The 21,479-nt window shown below is 36.3% G+C and overlaps 1 protein-coding gene and 1 pseudogene across 1 annotated transcript; both read left to right on the top strand.

Moving 5' to 3' along the window:
* The first annotated feature begins 2,773 nt into the window (after positions 1–2,773).
* On the top strand, positions 2,774–5,264 carry LOC122007379 (annotated as a pseudogene).
* Positions 5,265–8,793: 3,529 nt separating this feature from the next.
* LOC122004868 (probable membrane-associated 30 kDa protein, chloroplastic) lies at positions 8,794–16,233 on the top strand. Its single transcript, XM_042559694.1, has 11 exons — positions 8,794–9,075; positions 9,839–9,963; positions 10,070–10,180; positions 10,788–10,852; positions 10,936–11,017; positions 11,913–11,987; positions 14,704–14,774; positions 14,859–14,941; positions 15,332–15,396; positions 15,469–15,543; positions 15,845–16,233. The coding sequence occupies exons 1-11, from the start codon at positions 8,946–8,948 to the stop codon at positions 15,962–15,964; spliced, it is 1,002 nt and encodes a 333-aa protein (XP_042415628.1). The 5' UTR covers positions 8,794–8,945; the 3' UTR covers positions 15,965–16,233.
* The last annotated feature ends 5,246 nt before the right edge of the window (positions 16,234–21,479 follow it).

Raw genomic sequence — 21,479 nt, 5'->3', positions numbered from 1 at the left:
ATTAATTAGTCAACAATTTATGCACTAACTCATCGGTAAGGTAGTTGAATATACGAATATTTTATAGGACATATTCATGAAATTAATCTTATTAATAACATCCAATTGGTATATGTCATTTTAATTAGTAGTCTTATTCACAATCATATTTATGATATTAATTAATTAAAATGGGTCCCGTGGCTAAAGTGTGACATAAGGGTATTAAATTAATTATAACTTAGATATTTATAATTCAATCCTCAGTTATAATACATTTATAGTAATTTTTAATTTTTCTTTTAAATGAGTCATGTAACTATGAGATATTAGACTTTTGTGATGTTAGCCGTGAGCGTTTTTAAATTTACTCTAGCGGTCGGAGAAATTTTTTTGTAAGACTTAAATCGGTTATCTCAAATTCAATATTTGTCTAATATTTTTTAATTAAATAAAACTAGGTTAATGGTACTCCCTAGTTTTTTTTAATATATTATCTTATGTAACTATTGATTTTTCTTTCTTTTCGAAATGGTCTTAAATGACATTTTTAACCTAAGATAGGGGTTATGAGTTATATTTGATAATAAATTGTAGACCTCTGTATCAAAAGTTATGATTTTTTAAAATTCTAGACTCATTTGGGCCGCAACCACGTATAGGATGGAAGATGGCTATGCCAAGAAAAATCGATTGATTGTGTTCTCGTTGGAAGGCTTGGTCGCTCCTTGTCAAGGCACATAATGGAGTACGAGCGTGTCGGGCTAGCTGTATTCCTGGATCCCCTTGCATTAGTTGCATCATAAATTGTTCATATTTTATTGTACTCAAAAGGATATTCACATATCTCCATAATGACATGATATTGTCCACTTTGGGACTAAACTCTCATGACTTTATTTTTAGATTCTACCTAAAAGACCTCATACTAACAGAGATATCATACATTCACCTATGATCTTTTATAAATCTCTCCCATATGAGATTTTTGATTGAATTCTAACATATTTTCTGCTGTAATATATACTTTGGGACAACATTAGAGGAAGCAATGTTTGTAGACAATGTGCGAAGTCAAAAACTCCTTGGGATGGCAAACTTTTGCAACTCTACTAATGACTCTGGTGTATTGGTCCCTCAGTGAAATGATATCCCAGGCATAGGTTAAGAGGGTGAAAAAGTGTGATGATAATGGATATAATAAAATCAGGAACCAACTTTGTTGCTGATAATGGCTGTTCTCAGTATTCATCAAGAAGGGAAGCCCTGACGAAGAACATGCACACTTTAAGACATATGAGTGAAGGTCTTTCATAGTATATTTCTACCATAGCAACCTCTGCCTCTTTTTCTCTACATCAATTTAAAGTTTCAGGCACTCATTTATATTTAAAGAAATTGATAAGGAATGGAATAAGAAAATATATTTGTTAGCTTTGAATTATAAAATAGAATACATATATACTTTTTTATATTCTGTTTTACGAATATCATAAGCAAAGACTACTCATAAGGAACTTCTACAATGCTCATTTAAAAATGGAACGACCTGAAGAAACTAAAGAGGAACAGAAAATTCATAATTTTTTAAAAAATATTATTTTAAATTTATTTTAGGTTCATTAGGATGCTTCTAAAACTGAGTGCAGATGGTGTTTATAACTTCAGAAACACTCCAAAAAGATAAGTTTAGGATTAAACTAAACAATATAATGTATCAGCCTTCTTTTTTTTTTGTTCAGAAAAAAAGATCACTAAATTTTTTTAATGGTTAAATTTTACTTGCACGAGTCAAGTTCTTCATCGATTCATCTCCCAGCTTTGCATTTGGTAGGAAATGATAACCTACGTTCAATCATTCAATAAAGCGAGTCTGCAACAAAATCATCTTTGCTTTTGCAGAGATTGCATAACTTTTGATCGCTACCAGTCATCATATGTACTACAGGTTTATCATCACCAGTGTTCTAAAAAACTCACCGAGCTTTTCCCCTTTCTTTGAGCAGAACTGAAACAGCTAGCGCCTAGCTTTTGCCCACAGTACTTTGAAGGCAATTTCTCCAGCACGATCTTTATTTTTTCCTCGACAAACTTCTAATGATTAGAAAATTAGTGTTGGCCTTGTCATTTTGTGAAACCTCATCGGTGGAATAACTAAGGAGCGAGATACTTGTTTGGGCGTTTGCCTGTTTAGTCTTTTAGTTATTGCCCCTGATGGCTCGCTTGTTGCTTTCTGTTCATCTTTTTCTCAGCTTCATTTAATATTCCAAATTGTTTAAATTAAAACTCCGTTTCTCTGAAGATAATTAATTAATGTGGAGATTCTTTAATTTGGGGTTTGACTCCGTTATGATCTTCTAATTCTTCCTCTAATGGCTGGTCTGTTCCTATACATTTGTCTGTGGTTCACCAACTTTAGGACAAAATGAAGTTTTCTCTTAGATAGATTGATGCAGTAATAAGAAGAGGTCCTACCTCGTAGAGGGTAGTTGTCATGGTAAAAGTTAAAGTTAAGACTGTCAATGCTCAATTATTATCTGCCGATCGAACGGTAATGCCCCGACCGAGAAGAAAGATACCCGATCCAACCCCACCTCTGACTCAGGCATGCGCCGAACAGTCGACGATGAATAAGGGAGTAGACGCTAGAGACGATGTGTAGAAGCTGGGCTGAGCGGTTACCCTGTTCGGTCAGGCGGTAGGACTCGACATTGGTACATTGGATCTTCGACCGAGCGGACGTGACACAGGCACAGTGAAGCCTCAGTCGAGTGGACGTGACGCAAGTACAGTGATGTTCCGGCCAACCGGACATGACACAAGCACAGTGGAGTTTTGGCAGCAGCATACTCTGTTATCTATCGACATCCTTTTAGGAGTTAGTGATGCTGACACCGGGTATGGACAACCTGAAGATCGTATGACAGAAACTTTCACTATTACCTGAGAGATATGCTCGGCTTGTTAAAGTACTGTGTCAGAGACACTTTACTAACAAGTCTTTTCAAGGAAAACTTGGAGAAACGTGCTCGCCTTCGAGAATGTGCACGTTCGTTATATGAGCTCTATATAAAGGGTGGTTCAAATATCGATGAAGATAGGTAATACGTGATATACACTGTTCTCGTTACTGTTCATTCTTATTGCTCCGCCTTCTACTTCATCATCGGTGACTGACTTGAATGTCAGAAGGTTAAAGCTGGAGATCCCTTTCCTGGATCGACACTGACATAATTAATCTATATTACAGATCAGAATAAAATCTACATGCGATCAACAGGAATATCATATCCCTAATTTTCTATCTCATAGGCTTAAGACAGGATTATATATATATATATATATATATATATATATATATATATATATATATATATATATATATATATATAACACAGCATTTTAATTATAACGAGACAAATGCAAAGATTTGATAGTGCGATGCAGCACTTAATTATTTCTAAGGATGTTTTTTAGTAGCCAGCCGATTGAAGTTGACATTGGATTGGCATCACGCTCGACTCTGACCTTCATCAGAGTTCGAATTACCAACTACACTACGCTATAGTGTAGTGTATTAAATTACCTTACGTATACGAAATAATAATGTAATTAAATATTAAGCAAAGAAATATAGTTTTAAACGATGAGACTTGAACTCGATCGATTTGCCTCTTAATTATCCGAAGGCAACAATTTGACTGTAAATGCGCTCAGCGAGGCGGCGCACTCCTAGGCGTTGGATTCCTTGAAATTGTTGGATGCTGTGCCGGTCGGTCGTCGGAGACGGCAGCCGGCAGCCGGCGCTCGGAGAAGGCTGCGCTGATTCGGCACGCGGCAAAGGAAAAGGAAATCGACAACACATCACCTGGAGAGATCAGCTCGGATTCTGTAGTATTTATTACATATATTCCTTCTCAAAGTTTAACGAAACAGATTAAGATGACAGAAGACGCCTTTACGTCTATTTATTACTCACCTTCTCCGGTCCCGATGGCATAAACATAAATGGCATGACGCCGAGAGACCAGATCGACTGAAACTTAATTAATTAACATGCAGAACCCACCACCTCTGATCACGTCCGCTCGCCAACTCGACCTCGACCTCGACCTTTATTATCCGTCGAGCCTGCCAAAGCGTGGGTCGCCGACCTCCTCAGCGACTGCGCCCGCGCCTTCGCAGACAAGGACTCTGCTAACCTGCACCGCCTCCTCTAGATGCTCAACGAACTCGCCTCCCCCTACGGCGACTGCGAGCAGCGCCTCGCCTATGCCTTCCTGCAGGCCCTCTTCTGCCGAGCCACAGCCTCCGGCGACCACTGTTACAGCACCTCCCTCGTCGTCGCCGAACGCACCGTCTCCTTCGCCTCCACCCGCCACCTCGCCCTCAAGTTCCAGGAGGTTGCCCCGTGGTCCACTTTCGGCCACATTGCCGACAACGGCGCCCTCCTCCAAGCCCTCGACGGCGAGCCTGCTCTCCACATCATCGACATCAACAACACCTTCTGCACCCAGTGGCCCACGCTCCTCGAGGCCCTCGCCTCGCACGCCGACGTAGACACCCCGCGCGTCCGGCTCACCGTCGTCTCCTCCACTGCCGCTGGCGTCGTGGCCGAGATCGGAGCGTGCATCGAGAAGTTCGCGCAGCTTATGGGTGTGCTGCTCGAGTTCCGGGCTATCGCCGCCCTCGTGCTACCGCACCTCGCCGACGCGCTGCGCCCCAAGAAGCTCGAGCTCCGCGAAGGGGAGGCCGTCGCGGTGGACTGCGTCGGCGCTCTTCGGAGAGCTGGGTGCGGGGATTTGCGGGACTCGTTCCTACGGGCTGTGGCGGCGCTGCGGCCGAGGGTATTGACCGTAGTGGAGGACGAGGCGGACTTCGGCGCCGTGGGTGAGTTCATGGAGTCCTTCGAGGAGTGCCTGCGGTTCTACGGCTCCTATTTCGAGATGATGGAGGAGATCTTCCCGACGACGTGCAACGAGCGGCTTGCTCTGGAGAGGGAGTGCTTCCAAAGCCTTGTCGGACTCTTGGCATGCGAGGGCGGCGCAGACGTAGTGGTGGACGGTGAGCGAAGGGAGAGAGGGAGGCAGTGGTGCTGACAGTTGGAGCGGTGCGGCTTCGAGACGTTCGGCGTCAGCGACGATGTCATCGATGACTTGAAGGCGTTGCTGAAGTGGTACTGGCTGGGATGGTCGCTGTTGCCGGCGGAGGGGGAGACGTCGAGCATGTACCTACCGTGGAAGGAGAATCCAGTAGTGTGGGCTTACGCGTGGAAACCAAAATAATCTGGATTAACTGCCACTAATTATAATTAATATTCTTGGGCTCTAAAATATAGACTGTGATTGATGTTTGCATTTATTTTCAAGTTAATTTGCGAGTTCAATTTGTACTTAAAACTGGATATATACACATGCTATATATGCTTCCTAAGATATTGCTAATGCCTTGGAGTATCAAGGCACATTAAATTATTCCTCGTAAATATAATTAATCATGAGATGAACAGATTAATTCATTGGTGCAAATGTGGCAGCGAGAAGTGTGACTGTTTGAGCAAATTACTCTTCTCAATTCTAGGAAAGGAAGTGGCTGACCTGACTTTGGATCAGACATGGATGCACTGCATGCATGCCCCACATTGAGTGGGAAACAACTAATTATTAGTGATACGGTACATAACGGTGGGGTCCAATAAAATTAGGTAGTTAGAAATTAAGGGGATATTCCAATTAGAAGTTAAGTGACGTGACTGTCAGAAGTCAAAGGGACGTGACAGCCAGAAACCAAAAGGATGGGGCAGTCAACATGTATGGAAAGAGGAAGTAAGATCGGATGACGACGTCAGCAACCTGATTCCCGATCGGGTTCTCAGATACCAGAACTTTAGATCTGAGACACCTGGTAAACAGTTGGGGTGATACCTGACCTGGATTTGATGGGTTGGGCTGTCACAGCCTGGTTGTACTTAGGCCTAGTGCTCTCAGTAAGATAAACTTTCGGTCAGCAAATTTTCGGTCAACTCTTGGACGATCGATCTCTCCACGACTCTCGATCCTCAAGGTTTAGGCCAAGTGTTATACCCGATTGATTATCCCGAGCTGCTCTATTCATGCCCGGTCGGGACAAAAGACACTAAATGACAACAAGGTCTGAGAATCGTAATCGTCTGTCAGAGAATAACTGCTAAGTGTCAGGGAATATTCTAACGGTGCAATCATCTGCGAATGGAACCTTCCTTCAGTTTACAGGAGGATGCCACATGTCCTCCATCACCCGACAAGTTCTAACAACTGACATTCTCTTACATCAGTCAGGTTTTAGAAGGTACGCACTGTCATATAAAAAAGGAGGTTCTCTCCCTCACACAGGTACGCTCTCTCGCACATTCACACTTGTCTTCTACTTTCTTTCTCCTTCGTACATTGTTCTTCTGGGTAAAAAGTACCTGACTTGAGCGTCGGAGGATTTGTTCCGGGAACTTTTTCCTTGATTTCTGGCCTCTAACACCCGTGTGCTTATTTGAGTGTGCGCAGAACTCAGGTACCGTCGGCTCAATCATCGTCATCCATCAACGCCACGTGGGAGTCCATTTTCAAAAATGCATATGAGAAAAATGTCTCAGTCGTCTCTCCGTTAATGCCAATAATAACTCATCCGACCTTTATCTGATTCAAATTACAGACCAGATCAATTGGATTTAATTTGGAGGAGCTTTTTACTGCAGTGACGGTGGTATGCCAAAATCATGCACGTTCTCTTCAGCTAGCTGCATGGATATTGGATCATCTCATACTGCAGGCAAATGAGCAAGTCTGAGATTAATTAAGCTTGCCGTGTGCTTGCGTGCATGTGTTCTGTCCAAATTTGTATACATAGAGGTGGAAGTTTGCGGTGTCCCATGGGGAAAGGAAGATAAAGGTTAGTTGCAAACATACAAATAGATGAGTGAGAAAAAAAAAACAGAGGTTGCTGATGGTGTCATTTCAAAATTATGTCTTAGTTTCGAGCAAAGGGTTTGCATATAGCTCCAGGCACCAGATCCTACTCTACATTGATTGAGGAAATTGTTTTACCTTGTCAAGTGTCGTTGCTAATGCAAATGCATTTGCCCTCAGATTTAGCCCCCCCCTTCCAACAGTCATGCAAGCATCTTTAAAGGCCATCTATCTATCTATCTATATAGTGTCTCGAACAAATTAAAACGAATAGCACTAGACCCAAACAAACAAATTAAACAAACAAACAAACACCAAGAACTAGCAAAGATGCATGAGGACAACTCGAGCCTTCTAACGACGTGAGCTGCTTACAGTTATCATGTAAACTAGTCAATTCACCGATAAAGTAACCACGGAAAATAATTATTATGATTATATAGAAAAGCATGGATATTATAATGAAGCAATGATTGAGCATTGCAGCGATGAGAGATGAGGAATGTGTGAATTGAACACCCAGCAATAAATGAGAGGAATTCTCACCTGGAATTATTGTTGTACTTTACTTTTGCAGTCATGATCTGATCCCTTTGTAGCCCATTAGGGGAACTTTGACAAGAAAGGGTCAAAATAATGGTGAGGAATTTTCTGAAAAATCAAATCTGCGTGACTCAACTTGTGCGATAAGATTGCAACATGGCCAGTCCTTTTGCAGACATGGAAATGGTAGGCCTGTTTGAGTTTAGCGAGACAGCAACTTGGGGAAAGTACACAGATCGAGCGTCTCCTCTCCTCACCTCTCCTCTACTATGCAAGCACCAACGTGGCCATGAAAGAAAGCACTCTGCATGTGTGTGCTGCGCGTACGTGTTTTTATTGTTTGCAAAGGATCAGGATATTGATTTGAGATCAGTCCCGAGTGAGTCTTCGATGAACATTGTGAACTCGATCGCCGAAACCAGAAGCCCGAGTCGACTTGTGCACGGCTGCACGCTTGACAATGAAAGCTTCAAAATTCCAACTTTAATTAAATACAAGTTCTTTATGTGATATGAATCTGTCCCGGATTATGGTGTGATAGTAGGGCATCTAAATTATCATTTAGATATCCGTGATTCAAATCCTAGCTATGATGAATTTGTAGAAATTTTTTCTTCAAATAAAACACGCAACTTAAGGATGTTGGGTTCCGCTGCGAGCACTTTTCGATAATCTTGGTGGTCGGTAGAAAATTTTCGTAAGACTGGACTGGTTATCCCAATTTCGACGTTACCCAGCCTGATTAATCATTTTTTGACATGCAATTAAAAAAGGTAGATCCGCTACCTTAGCGGCTCCTAGTGCCGGTTCCACGGATATGGAGGGAGGTTCATGCAGGTACACATGCCATAAGCGCATGGCGGGGTAAACTCCAGGTCGTCAGTTCTTGAGAATCAACCCCTGACCATTACGCCAGAGATACCATGCACCCACCGTCTACGATACGCCCTGAGGGCTTTTTGACACGCAACTAAAGGATGTTGAGTTCCTAACTATCCGCTGCAAATATTTCTCTGATTTATCCTATGGCCGATGAAAAATTTCCGTGAAAACGGATTGATCATCCCAAACTTGATTTTACCCAACTTGATTAATCAATTTTTTTTATACGACACGAATCTCGTTCCCTCGGATCAGAATGGTACGATGGTTAGACATGGACTCGATGCGTCTGAACCTACCTTCCCTGTACTTGCCACTGGATCGAGCCGAGCGTATGTGGCACGAATCTCGGCGTGATTTTTGATAGCTAGCTACTAGCTTCCGTCCGATGCGTGGGCAGGTGATCAGAGCCGCTGAGGTAGTAGATCAAGTGCATATGGTTGATATTGATCAGAGTGATCAGTCGCCGCACGCGGTGCCTCTTCTCGCTCGCTCGCTCGCTCGCTCTTCCGGTAAGAAATTGGGAAGAAATCGCTGCAGGTCGATCCGTATAGCTAGGGCTTCTTTTCTGCGGCTCGGTGCTTTTTTTTCCCCTCCCCGAGGATGGCGTTGAAGGCGTCTGTGAGCTTTGTGCCACTACCGTCGTCGTCGTCCTCTCCGTATGGAGCTCCCCCCTCGCGGCGGGTTCTTTTGGTTACCAGAATGCTGAGGAACGCGTTCTTAAACGGAGGAGGTGCGATAGTTAATCAAAATCTTCTACCTTTTTTTATTTGGAGTTTTTTTTTCTTTTGTTTTTGTTTGTGGAATTTCTTATATATTATTTTCTCTATTGGTTTGTCTCCGGGTGATTCATGACTACGTACATGGAATTTAGGTTTGTTGGTCCTTGAATTGGGTTATAATTGGGGTATACGGTGTTTAAATTTTCAAAATGGCATTTAGGTATGCAATCAGGTAATTCGCTATTGATTGAGTAGAAGCGAGGATTGAATCGAGTGGTTGTTCTTTGATATACACGAAACAGCAATATGCATCAGTTTTGAGATATTAACTGTTCGACATAAAGGTTGGTTTAAATGCTTATGGATGTGATATATAACCGTGTTATAGATGCTTATTGATATGATGGCATGGTGGCAGGATGCAATTTCAATAATTCAATTTTGATTTTCAAGATTTAGTAAAACGTTAGACCTATTTTTAATGAATGATAAAAAATGATAATGAGATAGGCAAGTATTGATTGATTACCTAGGTGAAGGAGAATTTAGCCGTAGATTTGGTTTTGTTATCATCATCTATTGTGTTTAAGAATAGTCTATATTCAAAGTATGTTTGCTAAAGAGGAATGGTGTTGATTATTTAACCAATAGGTGGTTGCTCTAGCAATTTTTTTTCCCTATCATTAAAATTTATTATAAATGCACTTTTTTTTTTTTATACAAGCAGTTAAATCTTCAAGACTCATTGTTTTTTCCTATTTTTTTTTATAATAGTGGGATCCCTAAAAGCTAGAGAAATAAATTCGTCCAGAATTAAGCAGCTGAAATGTCATCCATATGGTGGAGGTTCTCTCGTTGTTCAGATGAATCTTTTTGATCGGTTAGCAAGGGTAGTCAAGGTCAGATTTTGCCTTACAATTTACTTCTTTTCTTTGGTATTTTTCTATTCTTTTTAACTCCATGAAGCAGTCATTGACTAACTTTGTCCTTGTCAAAACCTTTCAGTCATATGCAAATGCTATTTTGAGTTCAATGGAAGATCCAGAAAAGATTTTGGACCAAGCTGTTCTGGAAATGAATGATGATTTGACAAAGATGCGCCAAGCTACAGCACAGGTAGCCCAGTTTACTTTTTATTTGAAGTATCTGTTCTCTTCTGCATATGATACACTAAAATCTAGAGTGGATGGTATCTGTTCTCTTCTGCATATGATGCACTAAAATCTGCATACTGGTCTGCAAGTCATTTTTTACATTCATGGATAATGTTGCACAAATTCCATATCATCTAATGGAAAATTAGGGAAAATGAGCAAATCTCTATCCTAGGAGAGCTCAGATTATGTGAAAATTATTGCTATCAATATTATGTAGGAGTATATGTTTATTAAGAATGGCAATGTCAAAACAAATAGCACTTGCAACTTTTAGGTCTTCCATTGTAGATGCTTCAGCAACTAAAATTATTCTCTTTCGACATGCACCAAGCATATTTCATGAGTCTTGTGAGCTGTGGCACTCGCATGTGCCTCCTCCTGGGTATGTGCACATTGGAGAGCCTTGGCTGTAAATAATGGCAAGTAGCCCACTAAGCATTTTTACCTTCTCTCGTTATGGTTCTTGCACCATATCTGCATCTGGCTGCAAGAACATTCATATGTGGCCCATGAGTTAGAATCACTATTCTTCCATTTAAGTATTTTTCACATTTTTGATGTTCAAGGTATTAGCATCACAGAAACGGCTAGAGAACAAGTATAAAGCTACTCAACAGGCGTCTGATGAATGGTAGTATTGGTGTTCCAAATTAAGATGTAACAGTTGCTATAGCAAAGATACCCCATTGATTATTTTTTTCTCTTTAAATGCAGGTATAGAAAGGCTCAGCTTGCTCTTGGAAAAGGAGATGAGGACCTTGCACGTGAGGCTCTCAAGAGGAGGAAATCTTATGCTGTAGGTATCCTCAGGAAGTTTATCATATTTTGCATTGTAGTTATTCTTCAATATCCATATGCTATTTAGCTATTTTGTTTCTGTTATTGGTTTGGAGGTTCTTTATTTTTCTTCTTCATATTTTTTTTTGCTTGTCCTAAGATGGAATGAATATTCAGTATCATACAATTTGGTTGATGTTTTTTAATGTATAGTTTTGGTGTTTGAGAATCATTATTCTGAATCTGAGCTTCTGCTAATGATCTGTTGTCCATGCCAAGAATCATGTTCTTCTAAGTTATTACTAGGGTAAGCATGTTGCCTAAAAAGGATTGTTGTCCTTAGAGCAATTTTCTTTTCTTAATTCTAAAAAGAAACAAACTGAGCAAGTTATCGACAACTCTCCTCATGTTTATTAACTTGTTTTTGGTTCTATATATTTAAAGGTTGAGAAGCCACCTTACATACATAAATGTCATACACTGGAATTGAACCATCAAATCTAAGGGAGCAAATGCACAAACAGTGCAAGCTAAGGGATATTGCTTTAGTACTCATGTTGATGCAAACATCTGGGATTTTTAAGTTGAAGTTTGTATTATTTCTTTTGATCAGAAATTTGATCTTATTTTGAATGGTCTTATATTTTCAAATAATCAAGATGTCCATTACAACTGTTCCTCATGATAAGTGATGGCCAAATCTGAACTGCATCCCAAACTTATGGATGTCCTGATATAAAGACTATACAAAACTGTTGAAATTGTCATGCATCTCCTTGTTGTCTCCTTTTTGGCCCATGTAGTAAGCCATTTGATCCAATGTCCTACAGTATAACATATGAGTACTATAGAAATTGTAATACATCTCCTTGTCGTGTTATGTTCCTGATTCTCTTTATTTTAATTCATTTCAGGACAATGCTAGCTCTTTAAAAGCTCAGCTGGATCAACAGAGAGCTGTGGTCGATAATCTTGTCTCCAATACTAAGGTCAGTTCTTGCTAGACTGAATCTTGCTGATTTGCTGTTTCCTGTCACGTAATTTGCTCTATGAGTTTGGTTTTCTTTTCAGGTTAATTTTTCTGAGAAATTTTTCTCTCTTACCTGTATTTCTGATTATCTGGCTATATTCACTTTATTGACATACTTTTAGGGCGTGTTTGGTTCAAGTTATCAAACATAACCTTGGTTATGTGATTACCTGGTAATCACATAACCAAGGTTATGGGGAATAAAATATAACCATAACGCTGTTTGGTTCAATAAGGTAATACTATAATTTAATTTAACATTTACTATATTACCCTTAGTTGAATTTGATATTCAATTAATTTTTGAAAATAAATTAAATTAAATTAATAATATTAATAAATAATAAGTTGATGAAATATGTAATAAATAAATATAATTGATTTGAAATTTTTTAAAATTTAATATATATATATATATATATAATTAAAATAAAGTTAAATATTTGATTGAAAATTTTAATTCTATCTCGTTCTATATATATATATATATATATATATATATATATATATATTTATATAAGAAATGTTAGCCTGCGGTGCTTATGCTGCGGCACGTATATTCCTGATCGGTCTCTGGACCGATCAGGGAAACTCCTGATCGGTCAGGGAACCTCCTGACCGATCAGGGAAACTCCTGATCGGTCTGTAGACCGATCAGAAAATGATCTGATCGGTCTACAGACCGATCAGGAGGTTCCCTGATCGGTCACCAGACCGATCAGGAAGCCGCACACGAGGGTAATTTTGGAATAAATAATTTGATAACCCCGGCATCGTCCAAAACCTTAGATTTCGGAGGTAATGCAATTCCGGGTTGCATGCCGACTTTGCTGACGTGGCGGGAATTGTTTATTACCGGGAATCACTCATTACCTAAACCAAACAAGGTTTTTGTTGATAACCTACCAAGGTTATCAATGATAACCCCCAACCAAACACCCCCTAAGATCTTTGTCTTGATTTCCTAAGACACGAATGGAAAGCAACAGAGAGCAACTCTCAATCACTATTGATGGTAAGATCTTGATTTCCTCTCTGTTAGTGGTATAACAGAGAGCATACGTGATCCATTTCCTAAGATCTTGATTTCCTCTGCATCCTTTTCTTGTTAACTAGACACTATTGATGGTACTTTTGAATGGAAAGCAACTCTCAATCTTGCATGATCTTATATATATATGATCTTTGTCTACTGGAAAAATTAGAAAAATCATGTCCTTGCTCATGCTCAAGAAGCTCCTCTACTAGGTTAGTTAGTTTTCATGATCTATCCAAAAAATCTGGTAAGAAGGTCCTAACTGTGTTGATTTTATTCTTTCCTTTTCTTTCTTTTGTTGTTGTAGCCTTTAGTAATGCTCATTTGTTTCAAACTGAATTGAACCACTAACCTAACCAAAGATACAAGATTAGTAAATTTACAAATGTTGAAATTTTGGTTGTTCAGGTTAGTTTTCTACAAATAATGAACACTTCTAGTTGCTTGGAAAGTTGCCAATATTCTGGTATTTCATACTTTGGCAGCACTGTTGGATGCTGTCAAACTAATGTGATTTTCAGGTAATGGGTTAGTCTACTAACCCGTCTTTTTTCCCTTTCTTAATCATGGTTAATGATTTTATCCATCATACATCTCCATCTAAAAATCTCCAGATAGATTTAGGAAAAATATAATGACGTTTTTTTTAAAAAAAATATGCCCTATGTTGTGTTTCCTCTCTCTTTCTGCATTTCCTATACATACAATTCTTCCAATTCAATATGGTAGAAAAACAACACTTGCATATCAGAATATGTACACATCCTAATTTATATTTAATAAAATCACCATAGCACCAAGTAACAAAAGACAACACTAACCATGACACAAAAATCTCACAGAGAAAACTTTAAATAAATATTTTGCTTTAAAAAAAAATCACATCTAGAGCAACCAGCGTATAATATTACCTAGAAATCAATCTGAAAATGCAAGACACAAGTTACAGAATGATAGCACAACTAAATGAGTAAAAGTTTTAGTCACCTCCAAATGCTGGAATTGCAGTTATATAACTTAATTTAAAATGCATGCAACATTCATAACAGATAGGAACATATAAACGACTAAGACCACCAAGGATATCTTCTGAGCAGGATCTCTAACGGCCATTAAGGAACCACCTTTGGCTTGGGCACCTGGAGGCCAAAGGAAAAAGGGCATGAGTACAAAATAACTCTGAACAGACAGAGAACGATGAATGAAACATAAAGAGAACAAATGAAAGAATAATCATCAAGTTAATTCCCAGTTAATCTAGTTAAGAATTCCAATTCCTCCCATTAGGGATATAATCAGGCCTTAATTATAATCAAATAGATTCAGATTTGATCCTAAATTCATTGACTTGGATGCACAACTGTTATCATGGTCTAACTCATGAAGAACCGAGCCAAGTTCAGCATGGTTCCACTGTATCATTCTGAGTGGATATCAAAACCCATATTGAAACGGAAATTGTAAACCTTGGGTTCAACACTTTAGTAATTTAGGTGAAGCTTGTTTGTAATGATGTTGAAAGTTCAAGTTATGGTATGCCAAGATGCATCTTGCATGTGCTTCACAATTTTTTTTTCTCAGTTTGATAAGTGCAATATTAAGATAGTTAAATGTGTTTTCTGAATTCCTTTTTCTGTAGCTTTTAGAGAGCAAGATACAGGAGGCCAGGTCAAAGAAAGACACTCTGAAAGCTCGTGCACAATCTGCAAAGTCTGCACTCTATTTATTCTAACAAGAGACATTCTAACACTTGCATGATCAGTCATGCTAAGTCTTGTGGTTTTATTTTTCTAGAACTGCAACAAAAGTTAGTGAAATGCTGGGAAATGTCGATACAAGCAGTGCACTTTCAGCATTTGAAAAGATGGAGGAAAAAGGTAAGTTGATTTAACTCCTGTCGTAAAGTGTAATACGGCATCTACTTTTGCTGTGTAAGATAATTTCCTAGCAATCAGCTTTGCATGAGCTGTTTGCTGTAAACTCGTGTGCACATTCACTGGGATTTTTCTGTAACATTCGAGATGCTGCTTACGCTCTCCAACTTAATACTGAAGTAGTGGTAAATCATGAACTTAGTCAATTTTCTTTTTGTGAAATCTCATATTTTGTTTTCTTTTGAACATTAGAAGTCTTCTTTTTTCATGTAAGTATTTCTATTATGAATTTTTTCTTATGGTGATAATTTACATATAGTAGGTTCAATTTAAGAGTAGGCAAACGAGCACACATCTGAAGTTTATTAATCAGATCTTTACTTCTCTTTTTAGTATTGGCTATGGAATCCCAAGCAGAAGCACTTAATCAGTTGACAACTGATGATCTAGAAGGAAAGGTAGAAAACAGTTAGTCCTTGCAAGCAAGATTGTTTTGATGCTTTAATGAACACCATGTTTTCCTTCTGCAGTTTGCACTGCTTGAGAGCTCATCAGTAGAGGATGATCTTGCAACGCTGAAGAAGGAATTGTCAGGGAGGTCCCCGGTAAAAAAATTTAACTATTGTGTCTTGCAATCATAGCAACCTCTGAATAAATTTTTCAGATTTAAGGTTTTTCTTTCAAAAAATATTTTACTTTTTTTTATGAGTTGTGACAATGCCCTTTATATCAGCTTGTTACACATCTGAAAAACCAATTGTTCCTGTTTGTTTAGCGTGACATTTGCTAGGAATTATTTGCTGCAGCATTTTACTTTCTGACATTATCAGAATCAATTACCGTGATATTTGAATAGGTGATTGAGGAATAGTTTATTTGTCCATTTATGTGCATTTTCATCTACAGAAAGGGGAGCTCCCTGCTGGTAGAACTGCCGTTAGCAGCTCAAATATCTCTTCCCCTTTCCGTGACATGGACATTGAGAGGGAGCTCAATGAACTAAGGAAAAAAGCCAATGAATACTAGTCAGTACATTACTAATCCTGAAGTTTACTTGAGTGAATCGAAATGAGACTGCAACTAGAGGAATCTTTATAATGATTCATTTGTTTCAAATGAATTTAGTTGCTAAGCTCTCTTTTCTGCTCTGTGTATGCTTAATTTCGATGTACGAGGAGGAGCAACATACCAGGGCATGTTCTCTAGGAACTTTCTTCTTTTATCGCCAGTGTATATGACTTATGTAGTATACATATTATTATAATAGACCAAATCAGTGGTGCATTTGTCAGGCAGATGGTGAATTTGATTAGGTCGCTAATATAGCGACCGATTTTAAATTCAGTCCTTATTTTAGCGATCGAATTTATGGTTGCTAAAATAGGGACTGAATTTAATATCAGTCTTTATATTAGGAGCCAAATTTAAATCGGTCACTACTATAGGGATTGAAATAAATCCGGTCTCTATTTTAGCGACCGAATTAAATTCGATCGTTATTTTCATTGATGTTTTTGAGAGATTTTTTAGTGGCTGGTCTGTTTACTTGATAAAAGCTTTGGTTCATTGAGTAGAATTGACAAGTAATACAATATTAATTGAGGAGACTTGTTTGATCTACTAGTATGAAATTTCTTTTACCGATATTTAACTGTCGCTCTCACTTAATTTGAATAAAAAAATAATCTTATATGCAATATCGTGTAGTCTTGAAGGAACAAAATAATATAATATTAATTCGAAATACAGAAACAACTAAGATATTTTATTTAATAATTGGTCAGAATTAGTTTTTTTAGATGATAAAAAGTTAAGATGGATTCGGAGAATATTTATGGGAGGATTGTTATTTCAACTTTATTTAGCAATTATGAGCAGAAGTAATGACTTTTTTAAGGCAAAAGTGTTAAACAGGCTTTTTAGAAATGATGAGGTAAGAGGTAACATTTAAAAATATACCATATGATCTAAATATATAAATAGGCATTTCCAACTCTTTAAATTTATTAATCATGGAGATGACCATCCAACTATCCGATATTCTAATGATTCCCAAATACTTGAAGTACATCGTAATTGGAAATTAGTTTAAAAAATACAATAATTTTAACATCTTTTCATAATTTTTATCATTATAAATTTTCAAAGGGCGCACTCTGAGTTGGGTTTTACTCAACAAGCCCACCCAAGTTTTATTCTTCCCAAACGACACATTTAATTCCAATTTTACCGCTGATGAGTATTCACTTTACCTCTTTTCATTTTTTTCACTCATATACATACAACATTTAATTAATCTCTTCTTTTTCATTTCTCATAAATATAATTCTCTTCTGCTCTTCTCTTCTCTTCTCCCCTACAACATTTGTTTATTTTTAATTTTAAAACTTAAAAATAATTTTTAAAATATATATATAAGAAAATTAATAAACATCATTTTTTTATTTTTTAAAATCTTATATTTTTAATATCTAATTATAAAAGAATAATAAAATAAATTAACAAATTTGATTTTATTAATAAAAAGAACAAAATAAAATAAAAATTACTTTGATAATGGTTTTCAAAAATCACCATCACAACTTAAATCCCAACATCGTTATGGTGTTGGTTTCTAAAGACCAGCACCCAACGTCGTGAAAATTTTAAATCATTTTGATCATTATTGGGAGTCTTAAGATAATAAACGAGGACTTATTTGGACTCAGGATCACTTAATAAACACATAAGAGTTGGAATGAGCCCGATCAGAACTTTCTAGGTACATTAATGGATTTTGACCAAAATTCATTGATACACGTAGAGGACTCGGATTTCTAAATACTTAAAATGAGATGAAAGAGGTGAGTGTGTAGAAGGGAGATATGATGAGAAATCATGGTCCTGAGACTCCTACACGAAGTTTTAGATCTATGTTAATTGGCATAAAGTCTAAAACTTTCTAAATCGTTTGAGCAATGGAGAATCTTTTACGATGATAACGGAGGACACTTTTTGACTCTAGGAAACGACAAAAACTTGTAGGAGTACAAAATGAGTTCGATCAAAGCTCTCTAAGTCCATTAATGAGTTTTAATCGAAATACATTGATGGAGCTAAATGACTTGGATTTTTGAAAATTACAATGAGATTGAAGTGTGGAGTGTGTAGAAGGTATATATGGGGTATAATCCTAGTCCTAATACATGTAGGTGAAGTTATGATCACGTACTAATTAGTACAGACTTTGGTGCTGAAGACCAACACTATAGTATTGGTTAGAACCAACACTATGGTGTTGGTTTTTGAAAATCAACATCACTATAGTGTTAGTCTTCAGAAACCAACACTACTATGGTGCTGGTCATTAGAAATCAACATCATAGTCTGTGATAGTTGACACGTAATCATAACTTTGCATAAGTGTATTAGGATCAAGATTAGATATCATATATACCTTTTATACACTCCACACTTCCATCTCATTATAAAATTTCAGAAATACAAGTCGTCTAGATCCATCAATGGGTTCGGTCAAAATCCATTGATGAACTTAGAGAGTTCTGATCGGATTCATTACAACTCCTATAAGTTTCTATAGTTCCTTAGAGTCCAAGGGTATATTTCGTTATCATCGTAAAAGATTTTCAATATTACTTAGAAAATTTAGAAAGTTTCAGCTTTGTGTCAATTGACACAAACCTATAACTTAGAAGACTCATAACCAAGATTTTTTACCATATCTACCTTTTACACACTCCACATTTCTATCTTATTACAAAAATTTAAAAATCCAAGTCATCCAGATCTATCAATGTGTTTTAGTCAAAACCTACTGATGAAACTAAAAAACTTTGATTGAACTCATTCCAACTCTTGTAGATTTCTATAGCACCGAGTCTAAGGGTGCACTCTGTTTTCATTGTAAAAGATCCTAGTATTGCTCAGAATGTTTAGAAAATTTAAGATTTTGTATTAATTGCCACATGTCTATAACTTCATGCAGAAGACTTAGGATCATGATTTTCACCATATCTCTCTTCTACATACTCATCTCTTCCATGTCATTTCAAACTTTTAAACATACGAGTCCTCTGAATTCATCAATGGATTTTGATCAAAATTCATTGATAAACCTAAATAGCTCTGATCGGACTCATTCCAACTTCTAAGTGTTTATTAGGTGAACCTGAGTCCAAATAAACTCTCATTTACTGTTTTAAGCTTCTCCCTCAAAATGATTTGAAACTGTCATGACACTATGGTGCTAGTCTTCAAAAATCTATACCATAGTGATGTTGGTATTTAACCTGTGGTACTGGTTTATGAAGACTAATACCAAAGTAATTTTTATTTTATTATTTTATTATTAAAATTAGCTTTATTAATTTTATTTTATTATTCTTTTATAATTAGATATTAAAAAATAGAAAAAAAAACATTTTAATGTTTTATTATGTTTATTCTTTATTTTTATTAACGTTTTAAAATTAAAATTTAAAATAAATAAAATTAGAGTGTTTAAATTAATTTTAGTGGAAAGAGAAGTGAGGAAAATTAGGAGAGAGAAAATAGAAGAGATTAAGTTAAATGTTGTATAAAAATGAGAGAGGAAAGAGATTAGCTGAAGAGTAAAAAATGGATTAGTTGAAGAGTAAAAATGAATAGTCGTAAGAGGGGTAAAATTGAAATAAGTGCGCCTTTTAGTAAACAAAAAACAAAAAATTAACCAATCAACAGTAAAAATGAAACTTAGGTACGTTTATTTTTTTTATTATTTGTTTTTGGTAAAGTTAAATTTAAAGTTTGCCACTCTCACGAGCTGTGAACATCAGCAACACCCAAATGCTACTCTCACGATTGCCTGCTGCCCGATAGAACTGTGTAATTATTTGGTATAAGTTAGCTCTCAGTTTGATTGGTAAAATTTATACATATATTTTAATTTTATTAGTTGATATCTTCATGTTAATCCAGTGTGGCTAAAATGTGCTATAGTTGCATGAGTTAGATGAATTAAGATTAAGGTATAATTAAGGAGGGAAGAAAAAACATTTTTACCTGGAACAAGAAAAAGATGCACACGATGGATACATGGATAATTGCATAGTCGTTACAATTATGATTATTATAATATAAAATTATAACTGTTATAATTGTATAATATAATAGCTATAATGATATAGCTACTGTTAATTGTGTAAAAAATATATCTATATATACTTTTAATAATAAATCAAAATAGAACGATCTTTCATGATTCGTTAAAAAATAATATCTTTTTAATTTTTATCCTACTTATATTCATTTGTTTCAGCTATTTAAATTGGTGGCAAAAAAAAGTTATACACGGACCTCGAATGCCCAAACAACCGATTCACCTGTCTAAGTTGAAAAGATAGATACATATGACTCCAATTTAATTTTTATTTTTATTTTTTTTGCTCCTGTGGACACAGATAAATAGATAAAAATAATTAATTCATTATTAAAAATTATCATCTAAATAATCAGCACTGCTACGCGCAACCACTTCTACAAAGGGTAATGATCCAGAGTGTCCCGTCTCTTTGAGTTCTAGTGATTAACGTATGAAATATTATCATCATAAATTTTGATGTTTAAATTTTGATAAAGTTGGGATAAATATTTTCTTATGTATTAGTTATTATTCCAAAAATTAATAATCGTCCATGATTTATCTCTTCCGTGTTGATCTTAGAACAAATTGGGAGACACTAGGACGAACATATTTACTTTTTACCATCATAATCCAAAGTGTCCCATATAATTGATACCATGGTCACCGGGAGAGGTAAATTCGAGGAGGGTTAAGGTATGTCTCATCTAAAATTTTTGAGAGGTTTATAAATTAAAAAAATTTAATAAAAAAGTTTGAATCATCTGCTGAAATTTGAGATTTTTTGAATGGTATTGAAAATTCAAATATATTATTTTTTTTAAGATTGAACTTGTAATTAATGGTAAAATAGTCTTATATTGTAATTTATAAAACACAAATTAAGTAATTTGATGTAGGAAAACATTCATTGTACATAGTTTTATCTTATTTTTTTACAAAAAGTTATTTTTAGGATTCGATCCCAAAAATTTTTGATCACAAAATAATAATTCTATCGTTTACCAAAACTCCTTTTATATTGTAATTTATAATTTAGGAAGATAAATGATTTATAATGTAGGATTTATATATAAATTGTAAAAGGATTTTTTTTATTGTAGATAAAATAATAGATTTTTTATTTTTATGCGACATTAATATGACACATTGGGATAAAAAAATCTGGTTTAACCGTTAGAAATTCATTAATTACAATTAACTAATATATTAAAATGTCCATATAAATTACAAAAGTTTCTATTTTATTGCTGCTTTTTCTCAATTTTAGCAAATTCTTTCATTAAATACGATTGGATTATTATTTCAGTGAGTTAACACTTTGATTATATTATTTTCATGTTTTTGCCAAACTAAGACAGCATACCACTCTATACTGGAGCCCTTGCTGGCGAAAGAATTTGAATGAACAAAATACAGAAA

The sequence above is a fragment of the Zingiber officinale genome, chromosome 7B (assembly GCF_018446385.1).
Source record: "Zingiber officinale cultivar Zhangliang chromosome 7B, Zo_v1.1, whole genome shotgun sequence".
NCBI lineage: Eukaryota > Viridiplantae > Streptophyta > Magnoliopsida > Zingiberales > Zingiberaceae > Zingiber > Zingiber officinale.
This window is presented reverse-complemented; position numbering and strand designations above follow the sequence as displayed.